Source organism: Oncorhynchus mykiss, chromosome 2 (genome assembly GCF_057628025.1).
Source record: "Oncorhynchus mykiss isolate SJ-2025 chromosome 2, ASM5762802v1, whole genome shotgun sequence".
Taxonomy (NCBI): domain Eukaryota; kingdom Metazoa; phylum Chordata; class Actinopteri; order Salmoniformes; family Salmonidae; genus Oncorhynchus; species Oncorhynchus mykiss.
The window spans coordinates 72,496,902-72,518,425 of record NC_143023.1 but is presented as its reverse complement, the minus strand read 5'-3'; the positions used below and the strand labels follow the sequence as shown (position 1 = coordinate 72,518,425).

General features: G+C 41.7%; 1 protein-coding gene across 2 annotated transcripts in view; it reads left to right on the top strand.

Moving 5' to 3' along the window:
- roraa (RAR-related orphan receptor A, paralog a) overlaps positions 1-21,524 on the top strand; it is a 287,099-nt gene that overhangs the window by 189,305 nt on the left and 76,270 nt on the right. Inside the window, exon 1 of one of the 2 annotated variants that reach the window (XM_036954961.2) lies at positions 21,272-21,474. The exons of the other annotated variant lie outside the window; for it this stretch is intronic. Coding sequence (XP_036810856.1) covers positions 21,444-21,474 — 31 coding nt within the window. The 5' untranslated portion in view covers positions 21,272-21,443. Of the gene's footprint in view, positions 1-21,271; positions 21,475-21,524 lie in introns of those variants that run through there. 2 annotated transcript variants of the gene reach the window in all.

Here is a 21,524-nt window from a genome sequence, read left to right as displayed (position 1 = left end):
CTGACAGACACAGCAAACCTTCTTGCCACAGCTCGCATTGATGTGCCATCCTGGATGAGCTGCACTACCTGAGCCACTTGTGTGGGTTGTAGACTCCGTCTTATGCTACCACTAGAGTGAAAGCACCGCAGCATTCAAAAGTGACCAAAACATCAGCCAGGAAGCATAGGAACGGAGAAGTGGCCTGTGGTTATCACCTGCAGAACCACTCCTTTATTGGGGGTGTCTTGCTAATTGCCTATAATTTACAACTGTTGTCTATTCCATTTCCAACAGCATGTGAAATGTATTGTCAATCAGTGTTGCTTCCTAAGTGGACAGTTTGATTTCACAGAAGTGTGATTGACTTGGAGTTACATTGTGTTGTTTAAGTGTTCCCTTTATTTTTTTGAGCAGTGTATTATCTCACAGCTCTGATAGGCCAGAGAGCACACATAGCTTGTCTAGCAATGTTGCTATTCCTCTCCTCAGAGAGATTTCCTCATTAATTATGGTTAATCAAATCAAATCAAATGTTATTTGTCACATGCTTCTTACCCAACAGGCGTTGACTAACAGTGAAATCCTTACTTAATGAACCCTTTCCAACAATGTAGAGGAAAGTAAATAGAGAATTAATAGAAAAGTAAAACACTTAATAATAAAAGTAATAATAAATATACAATGAGTAACGCTAATCCCAGAATAATCTCCAGAAAATGTACACCTAGCTAAAGGCTACTGTTTGTGGGTAATATGAAATGTTAAAACATCGTTAAGGTGTAAGCAAATGCATGTCTTGTATTGTAATATGTAGTGTGATTAGTACACTATGTATGTTGTTTTAGCAGGTAGTAGGCAAGACAGATGCAAAATGTCTGACTCCATTGATTTCTCAAAATGAATTGTGTGTGGATATTTTGTCAAACTTTCTTTGGATAACTCTGTTTTACTGTAAGTACAGTACGCTTGGATAACACTGTTGACAGTAATTTCATATTTTCAGCACGTTAAAGTATGGACATGTCCAAAAGCTGTCTTGCCTACTACTTGTTAAAACTACATTGTGTATTAATCGCACTACATACTATTTAGAATGTTCTGTTTTGTGAAAACTAATTCAGTAAGCAGAAAATAAACATACTAGGCTCACCCACACTGTAAAGGGGTTGCTGTGAATTTGACAGCAATTAACAGGTAGCTCATTGGCAAGTATGTTTCTGTATTTCATATTGCAGTATACCTACTGTAATCTTAATACAGTAGCAATGCAAGTACTGTGTAATGACACACAGTACAATACCATAAAATGTACTGGATTATACTGTAAAAAGGTTAATCGTAATGAAGGAATAAATGAATGAACACAATTCATTGAAGGGAGAAGAGGTTTGTATTTTTCCCAGTATTTCAATGTAATTACTGGGCATTGGTGCATGCAGTTTGGCTTCTAGTTAATGTGTTTGCACATTACAGCATATCAAATAATATTTGGCGTTTTATATCCCTTACACTTCTAGAGGCCAAAGGATTCCAAACTGGCAGCGGCTAAAGTCCAAAAAAAGACTCAACCATTATCGTTTAAGACTTGCTGTCACTCCAATCTGTCCCCTGTACATTTTAAATTGAGAAGGCACCATAAACACATATGAGTTAAACTGGTACAGCCTTCTCACTAATGGCTGCAACAAATATAGCTACTTACAAGGCCCACCTCAAAATATGTTAAAGAAATCTTCACCGAAATACACTATTTAGGGTGTTTTTCCAGTCTCCCTACATAATTCTGAGTGACGAGAAGTGTTCCATACATAATTATACAATATAGCAGTATTGAGCATGCAGTCTGATCTAAAAATGAGTCATGTTTTGTAGCAATTATTGTGGCCTTTGTGTTTCGCCGATTGCGTGATCACACTAGCACCTAGTAGATATGGTTGTCCTTGTTCAACAGAGCCATTGAACTTGTCTCAATAATGTTTCTATCTGTTAGGACATTGTAGGATGTCTAGGTGGACAAATTGTCCCTGTCTTTGTAAAGACTACATCCTACAGGATGGTAGATCTCCATGAACAGGGTTGGGCAGCCTTGTTCTACACCATGCTGCAGTAGGAATACAGACAGTACACAATGATTGCCCATAAATGTCTAATAGTGTTTTTTGTCTTTCTTTCACAAACAATACCGCTTGGATACAAAGAAGTTGATTACTCTCAAAATGAAATGTGAAAGGTCTCATAAGAACAATCTCCCCTTGTATCAAAGGGACCGCAAACACCTTACTGCACCACCCAAACACACCATGGTAGTGGTGCACAACTCCAGGATTTTTGGAGTCGACTCTCGAATCATGTGGTTAGAGTTGAAAGGAGTCGACTCTTGCTCGACTCTGACTCCTTTGGTTGGAGTCGAAGAAGTCGACTCTTGCTCGAGTCCCAAAACACTCTGAAATGGATACGCACGCACGTACACATCAACTCATTATTGCAGAGTCCTACTAGGAAGACTACATATGCATTCTAGAGGACTGACATGAGCATGATGCTGCCAATTTGCTCATCAACTTAGCCAATAAAATGCCTATTTTGTTTGAATATAGAAGGTGATGTGTAGGAACTAGAATATAGGCTGTGTGCAGCCTTGACTGATCTCATGGGATGATTGGGCGCCACTTACGATGTTAAGCCTATTCTTTGCCATGTTATAGCCCTATTCGGGTGGGTATTACTAGAGACATTGTCTTTGTAATTGTTATCCAAGCATGTGCGGTATTCCAGAGGACGATTCACACAGGAATAGTTTTTTCAAACCCTGTTATTCATATATTTTTTAATTGAATTGACTCTTATGGCGGAAGCATGTAGGCTTTTATTGTAGTCGTGAAGATATGTCAACATCCTTCCTAGACAATAATAGGATACTGCTACACTAATAACTCATGCTTGCTTGGCTGCCAAAAGTATAGGTGTCTCCATAATGTTTAAATGTATGAAGTGTGATCACAGTCATTACTTTAGCAATCCATGGTAGACGATGTTCTTCCTAATAACAATGCCCCCCATCCTGCTGATTTGAGTCGCTGAACCGTATTTGCACTTGAGATGTGTTTATTGATGAGAAAGTGAACTTGTCATTTTCAAAAAGTTTAGCTGGGTTGCCCTGCTTTGCGATCTATTGCCAAGGACACGGTTCTCCAACCCTGTTCATGGAGAGATACCATCCAGTAGGCTTTCACTCCAACCCTAATCTAGCACATCTGAGTCAATAATTAGCTGGTTGATAAGCAGAGTCAGGCTATTTACAACTGGGGTTGGAGCGAAAACCTACAGGAAGGTAGCTCTACAAGAACAGGGTTGGAGAGGACATCAACAGGTTTCATTAAATAACCTTTAGGCAAAATTAAATTGATGCATTTGGCGATGTTCAACTTCAATTCACTGGCACTATGAAGAGACCATGCTAATTTTGGTGAATTTACGAGGCATTGCTAGACAAGACATTGCGAGATACAGATACCAAAATATAGGCTATGTGCACAGTTCTGACTGTCTGTCTGCCTGCCCCGATCCTCTCTCTCCTTCGCTGGCTCGCCTGCTTTTTCTCTGCACTATGAAAAACGCTAGTGTGTGTTTGGTCTCCGGTCTGTTTCATGTAGAATAGCTCAGCGTGCTCATTGATAGCCCCTACTTCACCTCCAATGTCCACCAGATCCATATGCATTTTCTTTGCCAGATGTTTAGCCTGCATTTTTCACACATACTTGATGCTCATGTACTTTGCTTTTCAGCTAGCTAAAAGCTAGCTAGTTGGAGTATGTGTGTATACTTCCGTTTGTACCAGAGCACGGTAAAGCAACTCACAAGTTGAAAATATTGAACACATGCAGTACACAATACACCGCAGCCTAGTGTGGCATCCCCAACATAGCGTTGCGGCCCTGCTCCATTGACAATGAATGAATTACACCGGAACGCGGAGTTTTAAGCATCTGGTGGTCATGAGTGAACTTTTGATTACCGATGCACGGTTTTGACTGTCTGCCTGGTGGCCGACATGCCTACCTTTGCCTGGCTCACCCTCCCATCTCTCTCTGTTCCTCGCTAGCTCGCTCCTCTTTCTCTGCTGTGAAAGATGTGAGAGCTTGTGTTCTTGAAGTAGACTACGGCAACTTCTTCCGTTGCAAAAATACTGAATCTTAGGAGATTGACACCCAGATATGGGAGTTGACATCGGGAGTTGACAGGCAAGGAGTCGACTCCCCACCAATACCATATGCAAGTATTTCCTTTGTAGAACCATAGTATTTATTATAGGAGTTAGTAGGATATATTTTTTTGTATGTACATCGCCATAACTGTTCCTGCATACTGCTCTGTAAACTCACCTCGGGCTCCAGAGCAAATAAACTTTGTCTTGAATTTTGTGTTCTGAAGAGGGTATTGTGCTTTTAGGCTGTCCTGGCTTGTTTCAGAGTCAGATGATGTTGTACTTGAACTCGTTTCCGACTGAAAGCTTTCATCCAATGGGCCTATAGGTTCTGTACTACTAAAGCTGGTGTCCAGGTCATCAGCAGCAGGATGAGTCAATAGAACACACAGTAGTCAGTGATTAGCCAACATTTTACTACTTTTCCCCCATCAATACACATTCAAACAAGGAACTATACTGTATCTACCCACCCCCCTCATGTCCATAGATCAGGCATACTAATCTTCACAAACATTGCCTACCACCAACAGACACCAGTCAGTCACACACCTAATGCCTCCTTTTCTTCAATTTAGACTTCAAGCTTTGCATGAACAATCAACTAAGCCTCCATAATACAGAGAAGACTACAGTAGAAGGTGTAGCTTACTTTTAAACACAACAGCTATGACAACAAGACTCGGACCATGTTCATGCCTAACTCCAGTAGATTTATTTTCTCATCTTGGAGTCATGGAAAGTTTTAGCAAAGGTGACTTACACTAGTTCCTGGTGCTGAGCTTTATGTTGATGGGATAGGACTCTAAATAGAACAGCCTCTGCGGTAGTTGTTTAGCTAGCTGGCCAACTGTTAGATACGGTCCAGTAGACTGATGTTGGCTGATCGAATGCCTTCCTCGGCCTTCCTCTTTGAAGTGAAGGGGAGAATCTGTGGAATAGCATCACTTTTCAACGTTCGACAACCTGGCAACCCCATTAGTTTCGAAATCCTCTGGCTGAAAGTGCTGACTACAAACACAGACATTTTGATATTTTATCCACATTAACTGGATCCACCGGAGCAGTACTACGTCCTGATATCGCTATGAATTCTGGATAATATGGTTCGCTTACATCCAGGAAATGTATGTATGGCCTGTTTCTACTGGTGAGATGCATTAATGCCTGTATTTGCATGTAGGGATGATTTTATGACACACATGATATGTTAATACCATATTAATGGACATATAAAGTGAAAAAGAGGAGCGGTGAAGTTTCCCTTTAATGAGCCACAAACAACAATACCATGCAGCCGGTACAGGGTTGATTTCAATACGTATTGAAGGCAGTCAATTTAGGAAGTGATTTAAATTTAAAATTCAGAAATGTAAAAACTTTTGAAATAAATAGCTTCTACTTTTCAGTATATTGAGAAGTCATTGAAAATAAATGTCCTTTTTTAATTATTGGATTGTAATTTTAGTTTACTCCTTGCCTTCAATTCGAATTGAGCCAAACCCTGACCCACTAGTGGTCAAAATGTTTTGGGGCTCCAAAAATACTGTACGGTTCTGTGTTGTTGAATTTTGGTACCATTCCAAGTACAGCAATTCTTTCCCCATCCACATCATTTTCCCACTATGCCCGATAAATTACAATATGCTGCAATAAAACATTACACAGTATTTTACTGTTGATAATGCCCCAAATTACTGTATAAATTACAGTTTTCCAATACAGTGCATACCGAGAATGCATAATCTAATGCGCAATTGCGTTGTTTCCCACCATTCGTCCATTTTGGTAGCGCACCCCCTTATTAAATTATCAGCTGATTATCAACTGTTGTCAAACACACGTGGGTCTGAAAAAACATTTCTCATCCTCAATAGCATGCAGCAAATTGAACTAGATGAAAAAACAAAATGAGTATGACATCCAGATATTTAAAACATTCTATTTTTGCATAGCCAAAATGCCTACTATTTTTAACGAAAGTACTGGTATTGAGATACGCCCTAAGTATTTTTTGTATCGAATGGCCAGAGGGAGGCAGTATCACAGATGTAGAAAGGAGATGGAGGAGAGGGGACATATAAGAGACGCATAGGAGAGGAGAAGTCGCTCTGGATAAGAGTGTCTGCTAAATGACTAAAATGTCAAATGTAAGAGAAGAAAGGAGAGTAGAGGAGAAGACTACCTACAATATAGCTCAGACTCATAAATACACTGAGTGTGCTCTAGGGTGTATTTATCTCCATTGGCACGACAGGCAGCCCCCACTTATTGAGAAACATGGCCTCGTCCCTTCATCTTCATTTATTTACCTGCTCTGTTCAACTCAACCACATGATTTAGACATCACAGCACGCACAATAGATCTGAAAACTGTCTGGAAAATAGCGTGTTATCATTAAATCGATCATAATATGGAGCTTTTACGATTTTAAAATGATATCCATATGCTATTATAGTTTTATATTTTTGTTCATGTAGCTAATACCTTTGAAATGGTTGGTCTATTGTATTCAAATTGTGTGTTTTAACAGTAAGCAGATGTACTACTGGGGCAGCAGGTAGCCTAGTGGTTAGAGCCAGTAACTAAAAGGTTGCTGGATTGAATCCATGAGCTGACAAGGTAATAATCTGTTGTTCTGCCCCTGAACAAGGCAGTTAACCCACTGTTCCTCGGTAGGCCGCCATTAAAAATAAGAATTTGTTCTCAACGGACTTGTCTAGTTAAATAAAGTTGAAATAAAAATAAACTACTAGCACCTATTTACACACCACTCCTGGTGTGTTTGACATGATTAGGTGATGGATACCTCCCCATGTTAAACATCTGCTGTACTTGTTATTATGACATGTCAGATCCAATTATTCTTTGCTGAGAGGGGTTATTTATTGCTACCCTGAGCATAAATATTTGTGGTTAATCGAACATGAGCTGTATGGTCCTTAATCATGCTGTACGCTGCCAATTTGGAAGAATAATATGTCCCAGTTGCTATCTAATTTTGCTTGGCAACAGACATACTCCTGTGGAATAGCCTGAGGCAGAGTGAGTCTTCTCTGCATAGCTCAATGTTCCCCGCTCAGTGTTTGTTTGAAGGTATTTCATCATATTGTTGCCTTGATTCAGCTCTGAAGGGATTTGTTAGTTGCACTCATGTGGGAGTGCATCCAGTACACACGTACATTGTTTAGCTGGGGCTGATAATGAAGATCAGGCAGGCAGAGTCCCACAGCTACACAGTGAGATACTACTAGTCACTAGTGACAGACACAACCCTCATACACTGCTACATCACATACAGCAGTACTCAGACTCAGAGAGGAAAACACAAACAAAAAATGATGACATGACTTCATAGATTTATATTGTACTTTGTTTTGAAATAAACAATGAATCGCAAATGCAAATATTCTTACAATTCTTAAAATATTTGTTTGTTTGCATATAATATGCAAGCATTTACTGAATACTTTTTATGTTCTAAAATAGATTTGAGAATTAAATATTATGTTATTATTGATTTAAATTGGTACCAATACTGCTGGGTGTCGGTCGAGTACCCGAACCAAGAGAAGCCTGTTCTGCTGCTGAACACTTGTTCAAACCTCAAACTTGCAGTTTTTCTCTTTTCAAATTGACAATCAACATCTTTTCTTCTTCTTTACAATATATTATATTTCACTTTAGTCTATGTCTTTGTTCCGTGAAAACAATATTTTATTTTTGGACAGTTTGGTTTAATCCACAATAGACAGATATTGTTTGGTGAAATAGGTCAGTATAATCACCACAGTGAGGGATGGACAGCCGCTCGAAAAAGGAAATCAATAGAGCTATCTATTTGTCGTTAACCAGGCCAGCATTATTTTTCTCAATTTTTCCTCTCCACTGTATTTTTTTTTTCTCCCACACAATATGACAGGTCCTCATTTTTCAGTAAAAGCATTATGTCTGCTATTTTGTAAAATTGCAAATGGCCTTTGGAAAATGCACTTTCTTTGCATAAGTTTCTCAGAATGGATTGGGTTCTTTATCACCTTCTGGGTCCACTGTGTGTGTGAAAGGAAGAGAGACATGGGGAGCTGTGGGGGACTGGTAGTGGGTTCCGACAGCGTTTTCTGGGGCTGGAGGACTGTCTTTGTAGAGCTGGGGGGGCTGTCTTTGTGGGGCTTTAATCTGGTTCCTCTCCAGTGCTGTGTCTTTGTGAGTGCCTGAGCCGGAGCGAGGAGAGGAGAGGAGAAGAGAGGCTTCGTCAGCTCTTCCTCACCCTGTCTCTTTGTGTCTCACCCCAACCTGAAAGGCCCTGTCTTGAAGTCGTGTCAGACCAGAAAACAAGAGTAAGTGACATGTGACAAGGACACAATGCTCGGACGAGCCAGCTAAAATAACTTTCCCCATCTGCTGTGGGCAATTTCTCTTCGGCAGGCTGCCTGCCATCGCAGGTGAGGGGCTGAGGGGTTGCTGAGATGGCATGGCGAGGTGGAGTGGGGTAGGCAGGCTGGCATGGCTGGCAGGGCAGGGCAGGGTAGGGCAGACTGTCACGCAATGACCATGCCACAGAGGCCGGCCTTGCATGAGAGCAGGTTATCTGCCTCATCACTTTCCCAGGGTGCACGTCGTCCAGCCAATACAGGACAAGAGTGTCAGCATGTAATGAAAGCTTTGATTCATGGAGGGTGACAGAAGAGGAGGTCATAGAGCTCCTCCGGATATGATCCTGAGTGATGCTGACGGGGAAGCTTTAAGATGGGTGCCATAATTAAATGTCCTTGTGCCATCATTAACTTCGGGAGAAGAGATAGAGTAGAGGCAGACTACTACACCTCTCCCACTCACAGACCACACACAGGCTAACAATAATAAGGTCTTTCCTGCCTCCATTCTCTATGGAACACCTGGAAAAATATGTAAGTAATTGTAGTACTAAATTGACAATATCCATTTATATGATCAGAAGTATTCTATTGTGAAATTTGCAATTATATATAATAACTATGAAAATGCAGATGCAATGATATCAGGTTTGAATAATGTGGCCCAGAATTAACATATATAATTTAATTCCTGAATTATTCAGATGTAATATTGTTGAATAAACTATGCTGACTAAGATGTTCATTGTCATAGTTGTGATTGTTTATTTAGCAGAAGAAGACCAAAAAATAACACTGCATAAAAGTAATGGGGATTTGAAGAGGCAATATTATCTGTTTTTATTTTAGGGATCAAACTGCTGCTATTTAAAAGGAAATACACTATAGCATAATGCAGTAGGAAGCTGAAATATAGAGCAGACTTTTATTCAGTTAAGACACGGCGATACAGAAAGGCAACACATCTATTGACAAGAAAAACACTCTTTGTGATCTATACATTCTAGTTTGTGTTGATCACATGTGAACATTGTATTGGATTACTTTCATTAGAAATCTGGTGTTATTCTGGTGCTATTAATGTGTTTGGGTGCTTTTATGCAGTGTTGTTAGCCGTGATCATTAAGATTCCACAGATAACTAGCATGTGGATTTCAATGCCTCAGCATTATGAGATCCCAGACATCAAAGGAAGGTTCTTATTCTACTGTGTCTGCGGCAGAGGGGTGAAAAAATGAAAACTGTGCGAGAGAGGGAGTCAGTAAAATAAGGGTGGCTGAGAGATGTGTGCTGTATAACCCACCTGTTCATATGCGATGTTATGATGCGTTGTAATGGGTCGAGGACACCTCCTGCATAGTTAGCTTCCTGCTAAATGTGTGTCCTCTCTCTGATTAAGTGGCAGTCTCCTTAATGATGCCGTGGCTGACTGCAGGTTTGTTCACTTTAAAGATCAACTTCATTTCTCACCCCGTGGTCATTAAAGTCAGAGTCTGAGTAATTCAAATCAATTCACTAGTGATTATTCGCCTAGAGACAGACTAAAGACAACGCTGCCTGTCTTTGTGTGAGGTTCCTACTTTCACTTTGTTTTCTTTTCTCTTTACAGCTAAGGTAACACCTTCAAATATTGATGAACATTAAAGGAATAATAAAAACAAAAAACAAAATGATATGTACTTGAATTCCAAATTTATACCATAAACATATTTTATCTATTATCATATTTTATCCGTCTTTCCTTCCAGTTCTCTGCTGCCAATGACTGGAACGAACTGCAAAAATCACTGAAGCTGGAGACACATATCTCCCTCACTAGCTTTAAGCACCAGCTGTCAGAGCAGCTCACAGATCACTGCACCTCTACATAGCCCATCTGTAAATAGCCCATCCAACTACCTCATCCCCATACTGTATTTATTTATTTATCTTGCTCCTTTGCACCCCAGTATCTCTACTTGCACATTCATCTTCTGCACATCTACCATTCCAGTGTTTAATTGCTACATTGTATTACTTCGCCACCATGGCCTATTTATTGCCTTACCTGCCATCATTTGCACATGCTGTATATATACTTTTTCTACTGTATTATTGGCAGAATGTTTGTTTATTCCATGTGTAACACTGTGTTGTTGTATGTCGAACTGCTTTGCTTTATCTTGGCCAGGTCGCAGTTGTAAATGAGAACTTGTTCTCAACTAGCCTACCCGGTTAAATAAAGGTGAAATAAAAATAAATTAAAAGAAAATCTGGTCAAAATAGTTTTCTCCCTCAGCCAGAATTGTACCATCAAGTGTTTGCCATTAAGTCTAAGTGAGCAGCTGTACAGAAAGTGTATTGACTATAAGAGTAAGAGAAACATGCTGTTACAGTATAGTGCTTGATTACAGAATCAAGGTCGACTCAGAAGACACATAGCAGCATTATCCTTTAATCCTGTGTTTTGGTTTCAAATAGCCTTTTTTACCTAATCTTCACTAGTAAAATGACAAACATGAATACAGAAGTAGGTGTTTAACTTGCATTACCTGCAGTATTCAGGTCAAAAGCTTATACTGACTTAAAGTGGCTCTATATTATATGAAAGAAGAACAGATGATCATATGCTTGGCGCTCATAACATTTTGTTACGCTGATATTACAGAAGACTACCCAGCCTTCTGATGAAATTCCCTCAGGCCTGTGTTGGTTTGGAGGGCACAATATCTCACTTACAAGTATGTCTTCTTTGAGGCACACTCATTCCTTTGTTGTTATGTTGCTGGACCGACTTTCAATTATTATATGATACAAATGAAGATAGAAGTTAAATCACACATTTAACTCAGAAATAACTCATAAATAACCTATTGCTCATATCAAGCCTGATGTCTGTGGATTGTCTTGTATGTACAGCCCAGGCCCAGCTCAGCATGTCTGTCTCTCCGTGCTCTGGGCTGGCGGAGCCCGTGGAAACTTAAAGGTGCTGTGAAAGACTAAAAGTGGGCCAGTGCGCTGACGCCTCCTGTTGACCTACCTTGTTCGTGGGGTCCAGGTACAGAGTAGTGACAGGCCTCCTCCTCTGCGGACCACATTACTAATGTGCAAGAGTGCAGGAGGAGCACACCCTGTGATGAATCAATCCACCGCACCCATGGCATCCTCATAAGTCAAGAGTACAAGTGTTCAGAGCGCACCGACTTAAAGTGCTACTGCTAGATCCGCCGTCCTCCATGGAGAAACTCCAGCAAGGCCCAAAAGAAGGGGGAAGACTAAGTGCTGTGTTCATCCATAGCCTGAAGATCTCCCTCCTTCTTAAAAGTTAGTCCCTCTGGTGGGTCGCTGGTTTTATAGAGTGCTGTGAACTTTGGAGAAGTTACTTTCATGCTTGAGCAGAGTTCTTTTTAATAAACACAGAACGTTGTTATTTTAAGGCTAAAACAGTTTTCTTCAGAGGTGTTCTGTACAGAGCAGTCACAGGAGCAGGCTTCCCTCATTATTCATCGTTGTGTATCCAGAGAGAAGGGCTTGGTGAATTAAGACAGAAAACCATTAGTGCACTTTCTAATTTACAAGCAGGGATACACATTTTGTTTCACTAAGGAGCTCATTGAATTTCTGTTTGAAACAGAAATATATAGAAACCATTTCTGTGAACATCCTTGTTTGTTGCACTTTTTTTGTTCTTCCCTTCAAGTCAGAAGGTTAACTATTTTAGTTTACATGCCTACCTCCCCCAGAGTTGATGTTGCTCTATATTGGAGATGTTGGGGGAGTGTGTCGGTTTGACACTAGGTAATGCATCACACTCTCCAGGGGGTCTCTCTGGTATGTGCCTCAATAATGAAGTTAATTCGTTAACTTCCCCCGCAAAGGCCAAGTTCCCCTGCTGGCCTTTACAACAGCCACTGCTGCTCTTACAAGAGTCACCCCTCAACAACAACAAAATAAACATAATCATGCTTTTCCCCACGACAGCCTTAGCCGGCGCCTCTGCAGCACATGAAGAATAAGCAGGTCCATTACCAATCCCTCATGACTGGTTATGGACATAATTATCACAGGGAAAATGACCTGCTCTATTTGGTTTGTCGTGGAAGAGTTGCAGAGGGGTGCAGAGTGCCTAATCACCCTCCACTCTGTCCTGCTGGAGATGGAAAGGCTGGTTTTGGGGAGTCTTGCCAGTTCATTTGAATTCACAGGGTTCCGCCTCCCGCCTAGGCAGGCTAAGCCTCTTGCATGGCTGCAATGCCTCCTATAATCTCTCCTTCTCCCTCTTCTCATGCTGCCTCTCTCTCAAGCCTAATATGGCTTCCCCCTCTATCCCCACAGGCAGCTTTGTGCAAAAGGGACTCGGGACACATGATTGTACAATTTGATGTGTATTCATATTTGTTGGACAGTGTTGTCAGTGCTATCGAATATGCTTCTACAGCTCAAAGGCAGCTTTCTTTCCTTTTTGTCATGATCTTCATGAATTTACTGTGCATCTGAAGTGGGCACAATTCTGTTTAATTGATTTACTGACACATTTACTTTTTCTATTCTAATAGCAACCTCCTTGTAATCCATAATCAAATACCTTTCACAGAGATGAGTTATTGTTTTGACCCATCGTGATCAAATGAGGAGCCGATCCTATTCTGCATCTTGTAAACACATTTTGTCTCCTTCTCACATTACTCATATTACAAAATAAGAAATGCCCAAAGACAAAGGGATCATCCTGGCATCCCAGTTCTGTTAAACTGAACAGAGCGATGACAACAACAACAACGTCAAACCACTACAAACTAGCTGCTGGGGGGCATCGGATGTTTTCAATTAGAGGAGTTTACTGCTTATCAAATTGTTTACTGCCAAATGTCTCCATATTCTTTAATACCTGGAAGGGTCCTCATTTAATTTAGAGCAGACATGTACTTCCCTGCACAACATTTTGACATTTCCATCGTTTATTTCCATCATGACGCACATCTTTTCAAGTCCACTGAACCCTCTTCTGTGGTAGATGTCGTAACTCTTCTCTTATCATCCGTATTTAACACATAAGAGCTTTGTGTTGTAAAATCTAAATCAAATTCATGTAATTGACTTAACTATATGGAATGTATGATTGTTCTCAGAGATTGGATGAGCATGGAGACCAAATAGCATATTGTAGCTATACTTTATAAATGATGGTGATAGTACATTTTACATTTGAGTCATTTACATTTGAGTCATTTACATTTGAGTCATTTAGCAGACATTCTTAGTAGACCTAGTACCAGAGGTTGTAGCTGTTTTATTCACCCACATTATAGTAAATAGACTGTAGTGACTATGTGTATACAGTTATAATGTCAGTTATGGCGTAACCTAATGCACCTCCCCCTGCAGTTGTAGTAATGGTGGACCAGCTCTTACATGTCATTTTACTGAGGCTTTTGTCTTTTTTCTGTGTGGCCTTACTGCTCTATAAATATGGGGTGGGTTTGTGAGCTGGGCTGTGGCTGATACTGGCCTGGTGCTCCTCATATGGAGAGCATTGTACAGTCACTAATGGAGAGTCCACTGATCACACTGTCACTGTGAGTCAGTCAGTCAGCAGCCCACCACCAACACTATCCTCTACAGCCACCTGAGTCAGTCCACACCGCACAGCCCACCATGCTCAATGGAAAGTCCATTACCAATAATGTTTCCACAGCATTTTCTCTAGGTATACATTATACCGTGACACTCCTCCACAGGCATGGCGGCATAGATGTATGTTTCTAAACTCTTCAAACCCCTCTTTAAATGCTCTGCTCCCACCCCACTGAAAGAACCCCAATAGTCTCCTATTTTCCCTGAAATAGATATTCCCTTTGTTGCCTGTGTGATTTATTGAAGTCTTCCCCACAAGTGGAAGCCGCAGGAAATTGCCTGAAATGGCTCTAAATTGGTTTATGATTGTCTCGTATGGGTCGGTGCTGTTATGGTTTGATATTATGCCCTCCACTGCTTGGAATTTATATTAAATTGATCTGTATTGTTTTCATTGGGTGTTTGTTGGATCTTGTTAATTCTACTTCAGCTGGGGGCTGGCAATACACACATACACATTCCCCTCCACATCGTCCATGTCGCTGTATGGATTATTCACCATTCGTCGTTGTATCTGTATCTCTGATATGTGTTATAATCCTGGGAGACAGAGGATGATGAGCACTTAGTCCCTATGCTCTCTATGCTCTCTATGCTCTGTGGTGTGGAGTGTTAGGGCAGTGGTGTGGTACTGTTGTAGTTAACATGGGTCAGCTGCGTCCCAAGTCAGCCAGCCCAGACAGGCAGTGAGGGAAGGCGTGGGATGTGGGATGGCTACTGACAGACTGCTAATGAGGCCATTATCGGCTCTTGTCCTCTCCTCCAGGGCACCAGTGGAGGCTCCGAGTCTCCTCTCAATTGAATTCCATCCCACAGGGCTTGTTTACAATAAATACATTTGCTAGAATTAATCACAGAGGAGCGCAAGACACTTGACTGGGCCGGTGTTTATGCAGAGAGGCAGTGAGTGTGGACCCACTGCAGTCCGGCTCAGCCCAGGTCACCTCTTGACTGCATCTAGAGCTGGTTATCTGTGGAAAAATGGACACTGGCTCTGCACACACATCAAGGAGTCATTGCTAATTTTTACCCCTCTGATTTGGGATAGGTTATATGCAAGACATGATGGGTACTAGTCCATCTCCAGATGGAACTGAATAGAGATCAAAGAGTCACATCACCTGGGATATTTATTGACTATAACCGTGGAGGATATTCAATGTCATAACGTGAAGAGGTGGTATAACACACAAAAGACAGGGTAAACCAATGACATCAGTGTACCATTGCATAGTTCATGGATTACAGACATATCATTGATCTTACATTACATCACCACATTCATATAAAGACATTAACTGTCAGTTGTTTTGTGATTTAAGCAATGTGGTAATGAGTTCAGCAACACTTCAGTATTGGCATACTGTCATTGTGAATGCGCTGTAGTCAGGGGAGCGTTCCATCATTCTGCATACAGAGGAATTGGCATTTCTGGCAGCAGCTGTCCTCAGAAACACCAGGTATTTCCTGACTTGTAGCTGTAAGTCAGCTGGTCCAGTATGTCTGCTCTTCTCACTGTGCCTAGGATGCAGAAGCTTTATCCAGAAGAAAACCTGCATTGAGACAGATTATTACAGTATAGTGTGACACTCTCAGGATGCATTGTGGCTTGTATGCTTTGACAGTAAACAACAGGTGTAGACTAACAGTGACATTCTGATTACGGGCCTTTACCAATAATGCAGAGAGAAGGAAAATAGAGAAGTAATAGAAAAGTAGTAAGGATAACTAGCTATATTCACTAACTAACTATATTCACGGGCTACCAGTACAGAGTTGATAATGTAGGTAGATATGCACACATAACTGGGAATAAAGTAACTAGGCAACAGTATAGATAGTAAACAGTAGCAGCAGTGTACATGATGAGTAAAAAAGGTTTGTGCAAAAAGGGTCAATGCAGATAGTTAAATAGTTAACCACATAGCTTCCCAGACTAACTACAGTGCCCTCTGTAATTATTGGGACAGTGAAACATGGTGTCTTCTTTTGGCTCTATACTTCAACAGTTTGAATTTGAAATCAAACATTGACAATGAGGGTATTTGTATCCATATCGGGTGGACCGTTTAGAAATTACAACACTTTTGTACATAGTCCCCCCCATTTTACGGGCGCAAACGTTTTGGTACAAATTCACCTATACGTATGTGTATTAAAGCAATAAAAAGTGAAGTATTTGATCTCAAATTCACAGCACACAATGACTACATCAAGCTTATGACTCTAAACATTTATTGGATGCATTTTCTGTTTGTTTTGGTTGTGTTTCAGAATTTTGTGCCCAATAGAAATTAATGGTAAATAATGTATTGCGTCATTTTTATTGTAAATAAGAATAAAATATGTTTCTAAACACTTCTACATGAATGTAGATGCTACCATGATTACAGATAATACTGAATGAATCGTTAATAAGGATGCGTGAGAAAGTTAAACGCAAAAATATCATACCTCCCCTCCAAATGCTAACCTCCCCTGTTATTGTAATGGTGAGAGGTTAGCATGTCTTGGGATTATGATATGTGTGCGTCTAACTTTCTCACTCATCATTATTCGCGATTCATTCAGGATTACCCGTAATGATGGTAGAATCCACATTAATGTACAGTACGTCACACAGCTTAGTAGCTAATGAGGCAATGCAAGCAGGACACAGAGGAGTAAGTTTCACACATTCCCATGTGCTACATTCACCTCTCAAATTTACTCAACAGCGACACCGGCATTGAGCTGAGCACAACTGTAGATCTGAGTCACTAGGCACCACTGTAAAGGATGTCACTCTGCTTGCTTAGCGAATACCACTTTCTCACGATTCAGCCCATACCTGGCGCAAACTCGGGACCTCTGCCTCGCAAACACACGTGATCGCCCTCCACAAGTGTCTTAGCCGATCATGCCACCTCAATAGGTAGCTAATGAGGCGACGCAAGCGGGACACTTAAGGCTGAGAGAAAGTTTCACACATCCCCATGTGCTACATACAGAGTATAGAGCCAAAATAATAAAAAATGCTTCACAGTTTTATGGCTTGGGGGTAGAATCTAGTCAGGGTCCTGTTGGTTCCATACTTGGTGCATTGGTGTCGCTTGCTGTGACTAAGGATCTATCATGGACCACACACACCAACACAGTCTTGAAGAGGGCAGGACAATGCCTCCTGAGAAGGAAGAGGCGTTGTCCTGCCCTCTTCAAGACTGTGTTGGTGTGTGTGGTCCATGATAGATCCTTAGTGATGTGGACACCGAGGAACTTGAAGCTCTCGACCTGCTCCGCTATGCTAGCGTCCCACCTCGACAGTGAAATTGCAGGGCGCCAAATTCAAAGGAACAGAAATCCCATAATTAAAATTCCTCAAACATTTTAAAGGTAAACTTCTGGTAAATCCAACCACCGTGTCCGATTTCAAAAAGGATTTACTGCGAAAGCATACCATGCGATTATGTTAGGTCAGCACCTAGTCACAGAAAACCATGCAGCCATTTTCCAGCCAAGAAGAGGGCTCAAAAATCTGACATAGCGATTAAATTAATCACTAAACTTTTATGATCCTCATCAGATGGCACTCATAGGACTTCATGTTTCACAATACATGTATGTTTTGTTCGATAACGTTCATATTTATATCCAAAAATCGCAGTTTACATTAGCGCGTTAAGTTCAGAAATGCATTGTCTCAAACAAACATCCAGTGAAATTGCAGAGAGCCACATCAAATTACAGAAATACTCATCATAAACATTGATAAACGATACAAGTGTTAAACATACGAATAAAGATAAACTTCTCCTTAATGCAACCGCTGTGTCAGATTTCAAAATGGCTTTACGGAGAAAGCACACTTTGCGAATAGGTCAGCACCTAGGTCAGCACCTAGCCACAGAAACCCATACAGCCATTTACCAGCCAAGGAGAGTGTCACAAAAGTCAGAAATAAAATTAACAATTTACCTTTGATGATCTTCATCTGGTGGCACCCTCACAAATCTTGAATTACAGTACACGATCAATTGATATCTACGGCTCCTGAAAGCATGCAGTTATTTGCTGTATAAGTCTGATGATAGAGCTAAATGCAATACCTTGTCAGTTGTGTAAGTGAATCTTCCACATTTAACCCAACCCCTCAGAGAGGTGCAGGGTGCTGCCATAATTGACATCCACGGCACCCAGGGAGGGGTGAGTTAGCTGCCTTGCTCAGAATGACAGATTTTTACCTTGTCAGCTCAGGGATTCGATCCAGCAACCTTTCAGTTACTGGCCCAGCGCTCTAACCACTAGGCTACCTGCTGCCACTGAGCAAATGTGCTCAATTATTTTGCATGGAATAATCAGACATTTGTAGTTGTGAGTATGCTCTTCGAGAGATGATAATATTACAGCCAAATAGGGTCTTATCGTCGATGTTGATCAGGCCTACCACCGTGGTGTCATCAGCAAACTTAATGATGGTGTTGTAGTCATGCACGGCCACAATGTTGTGTGGGTGAACAGGGAGTACAGGAGAGGACTAAGCATGCACCCCTGAGGGGCCCCCATGTGGAAGGCCAGCAAAGGCGGATGGGTTTTTGCCTACCCTCGCCACCTGGGGGCGGACCATCAGGAAGTCCCGAATCCAATTGTGGAGAGAGTAGTTCAGTTCCAGGGTCCTTAACTAAGTGATGAGCTTGGAGGGCACTATGGTGTTAAATGCTGAGCTGAAGTCAATGCACAGCATTCTCACATAGGTGTTCCTCTTGTCCAGGTGGGAGAGGGCAGTGTGGTGTGCAATAGAGATTACATAATCTGTGGGTCTCTTGAGGCGGTATGCCTCCAGGGATGGGATGATGGTGTTGATGTGAGCCATGACCAGCCATTTAAAGCATTTCATGGCTACAAATGTGAGTGCTATGGAGCGATAGTCATTTAGACAGGTTACATTGGCATTCTTGGGCACAGGGTCTATGTTGGTCTGCTTGAAACATGTAGATATTACATGCTTGGTCAGGGAGAGGTTGAAAATGTCTGTGAACACACTTGCCAACTTGATAATCAGTCTGGCCCTACGGCCTTGTGAATGTTAACCTGTTTAAAGGTCTTACTCACATCGGGTACGGAGAGAGTGATCACACAGTCATCTGAAACATCTCGTGCTCTCATGCATGGTTTAGTGTTGCTTGCCTTGAAGAGAGCATAGAAGGCATTTAGCTTGTCTGATCCTTAGTGTGTCAATGATGCCTGGTGGGTGCTTTCACACATTGTCCTCAACCAAGGTTTTACAAAAGTCATACAGATTCACGGACAGTAAACATACAGACACAATGCACACAAACAAACTCGACTCTATCCTTCCCACTCTCTCTTTCACACACAGAGAGTGTAGTGTAGTGTAGATGTTCCTTTCCTCAGAGATAAGCAGCATTTAGACTAAACTGATATTATCTGCAGTCATCTGAAAGTCTGGGAAGAAAGTGCAGAGCAGAGTGCAGCCAGGAGAGAGTGTATGTGAGGTCACAGTGGGGCCTGGCCACCCAGGGGCCAAAGCCATGCTGTTTTATAAACAAGGACCTCACAACAACAGCAGTGAGATGGCTCCTGATTTTAGACTTACTGATACTGTAGCAACTAGTAGCACACAGCCAAGGCAACCACACCACAGTGTTTTCTGTGCTGAAAGTGACAGTTTAACCTGGCTCTGCGTGGGCCAGCAGACTGACTTATATAGAGAGCAACACAAGGTATTGTGGTTATCCAACCTGAGAGACACTAGGTTTCAGTGTGACGGGGGAATTAAATGTGTTTACCACCTCATCACGTTCACTCGTTTGTAACCATGACACGCTTCATTTGATGATATCTACAGCGGAATTATATTTTGTTCATTAGATTGTGTGCAGTGACAGACCCGTGTTGACATAACAGGAGCTAATGTGTTTATAGTTTCTCTAATGGATCATGTAGAGGTCGTAATGAAACACGTTCATTTGCTAGATTTATGGCGTCATGGGCAGGAGGTTCATTTGCATACTTGATGTATCATAGGTCGTGATCCCTACTGTATACACAGTATACCCTTCCTGCAGCAGTACCAATAGGACAAGTTGGCTGTAGACATATACACATGGAACATTAGAGGGATGTTTGCCAAATAATAACTGGGCATGTCAAAAATTGCAAATGAATTTGGTAAAACTGCCAGTCCAAACTATTAGCATGAAAGATGTCTAAATAATGCAATGAAGTATTTTGAATATTTCTTGAGAAGGGATGATATGGAAATTCAAAATGAACCCGGTTGGTTATTGGCCAGAGCCGGATGGCACTATGAACAGAATATTGTGTCAGATAGTGCCAGCTGGTAAGGGGTCTGAACAGATTATCAGAGGAGCGAGAGAGAGAGAGGGCAAGAGAGAGAGAGGGTGAGAGAGGGTGAGAGGGAGAGGGTGAGAGAAAACAATAGAGAGAAACTCATCCGCTAGTCACTGTGGGGTGGAGGGGATCAGCCAAACCCTTTCGTCACTATCTCCCCTTTCTCACCTGCCAGAGCTTGCGTGTGTGAGCCGTGGGAGAGGGGGAGAGGAGGTGAGAGGTGTGTGAGTCCTGTGGAGAGGTCAAGGGATGGGCTGAACCTCCACTCATCCGTCCTCCACTCGTCCGTCTGGGCTCTGTAAGGCCCCCCCCCCCTCCCTCTGCTCTGCAGGTAGACATCTGGAGGCAGAATGAGTAGTACCATCTAGAGAAGATGAAGAGAGGACTTCTGTTATCACTGAGCCACAGAGAATTAGACAGCCTCTCTAGATTATCTCCTTCCCTCATTCTCATTGAATGTATTTGTCTACTTATTTTATCTTCCCTTTTCTCTCTATTCGAGTCTCTCTTGAACTTTTTTCTTCTCTTTCCTTAGTTTTCCTATTTTCCTTACATTATGAAAGCAAAAAAGGGAATGGAATTTTTGTTTCTGGCAGAGAAATTGTTATGACTTTATCCTGGCACTAAACGATAAGCAAGACAAGATAGTGAAAGTGTGCTGTGTCTAGCGAGCCCTCAGACAAGCCTTAGCAATGCAAACAGAGCCTGAGCTCTCAGCGCCCCCACTGGCTGCCTGCTTTGCCAATCAAAGGCAGGGGGTGGGAACAGGCGGACATGAGTGCTGATGTCACAGTCACATGGATTCTCGTGTGTTCATGCTCGGAGGCTGAGAGACAGAGCTGTGCTGGCCAGCTGCTGCTGAGACAGCAGTGGAGGGCTTTGCGCTGGTGATAGTGCTCTCTTATGGACTCGGAGCTTAATGATGTATTTTGTGATTTCAGCTATGAAAGGTAAGAGCAGAATGCATGCATGCTGTTTCCACGGTGCAATAGGCTGCTAG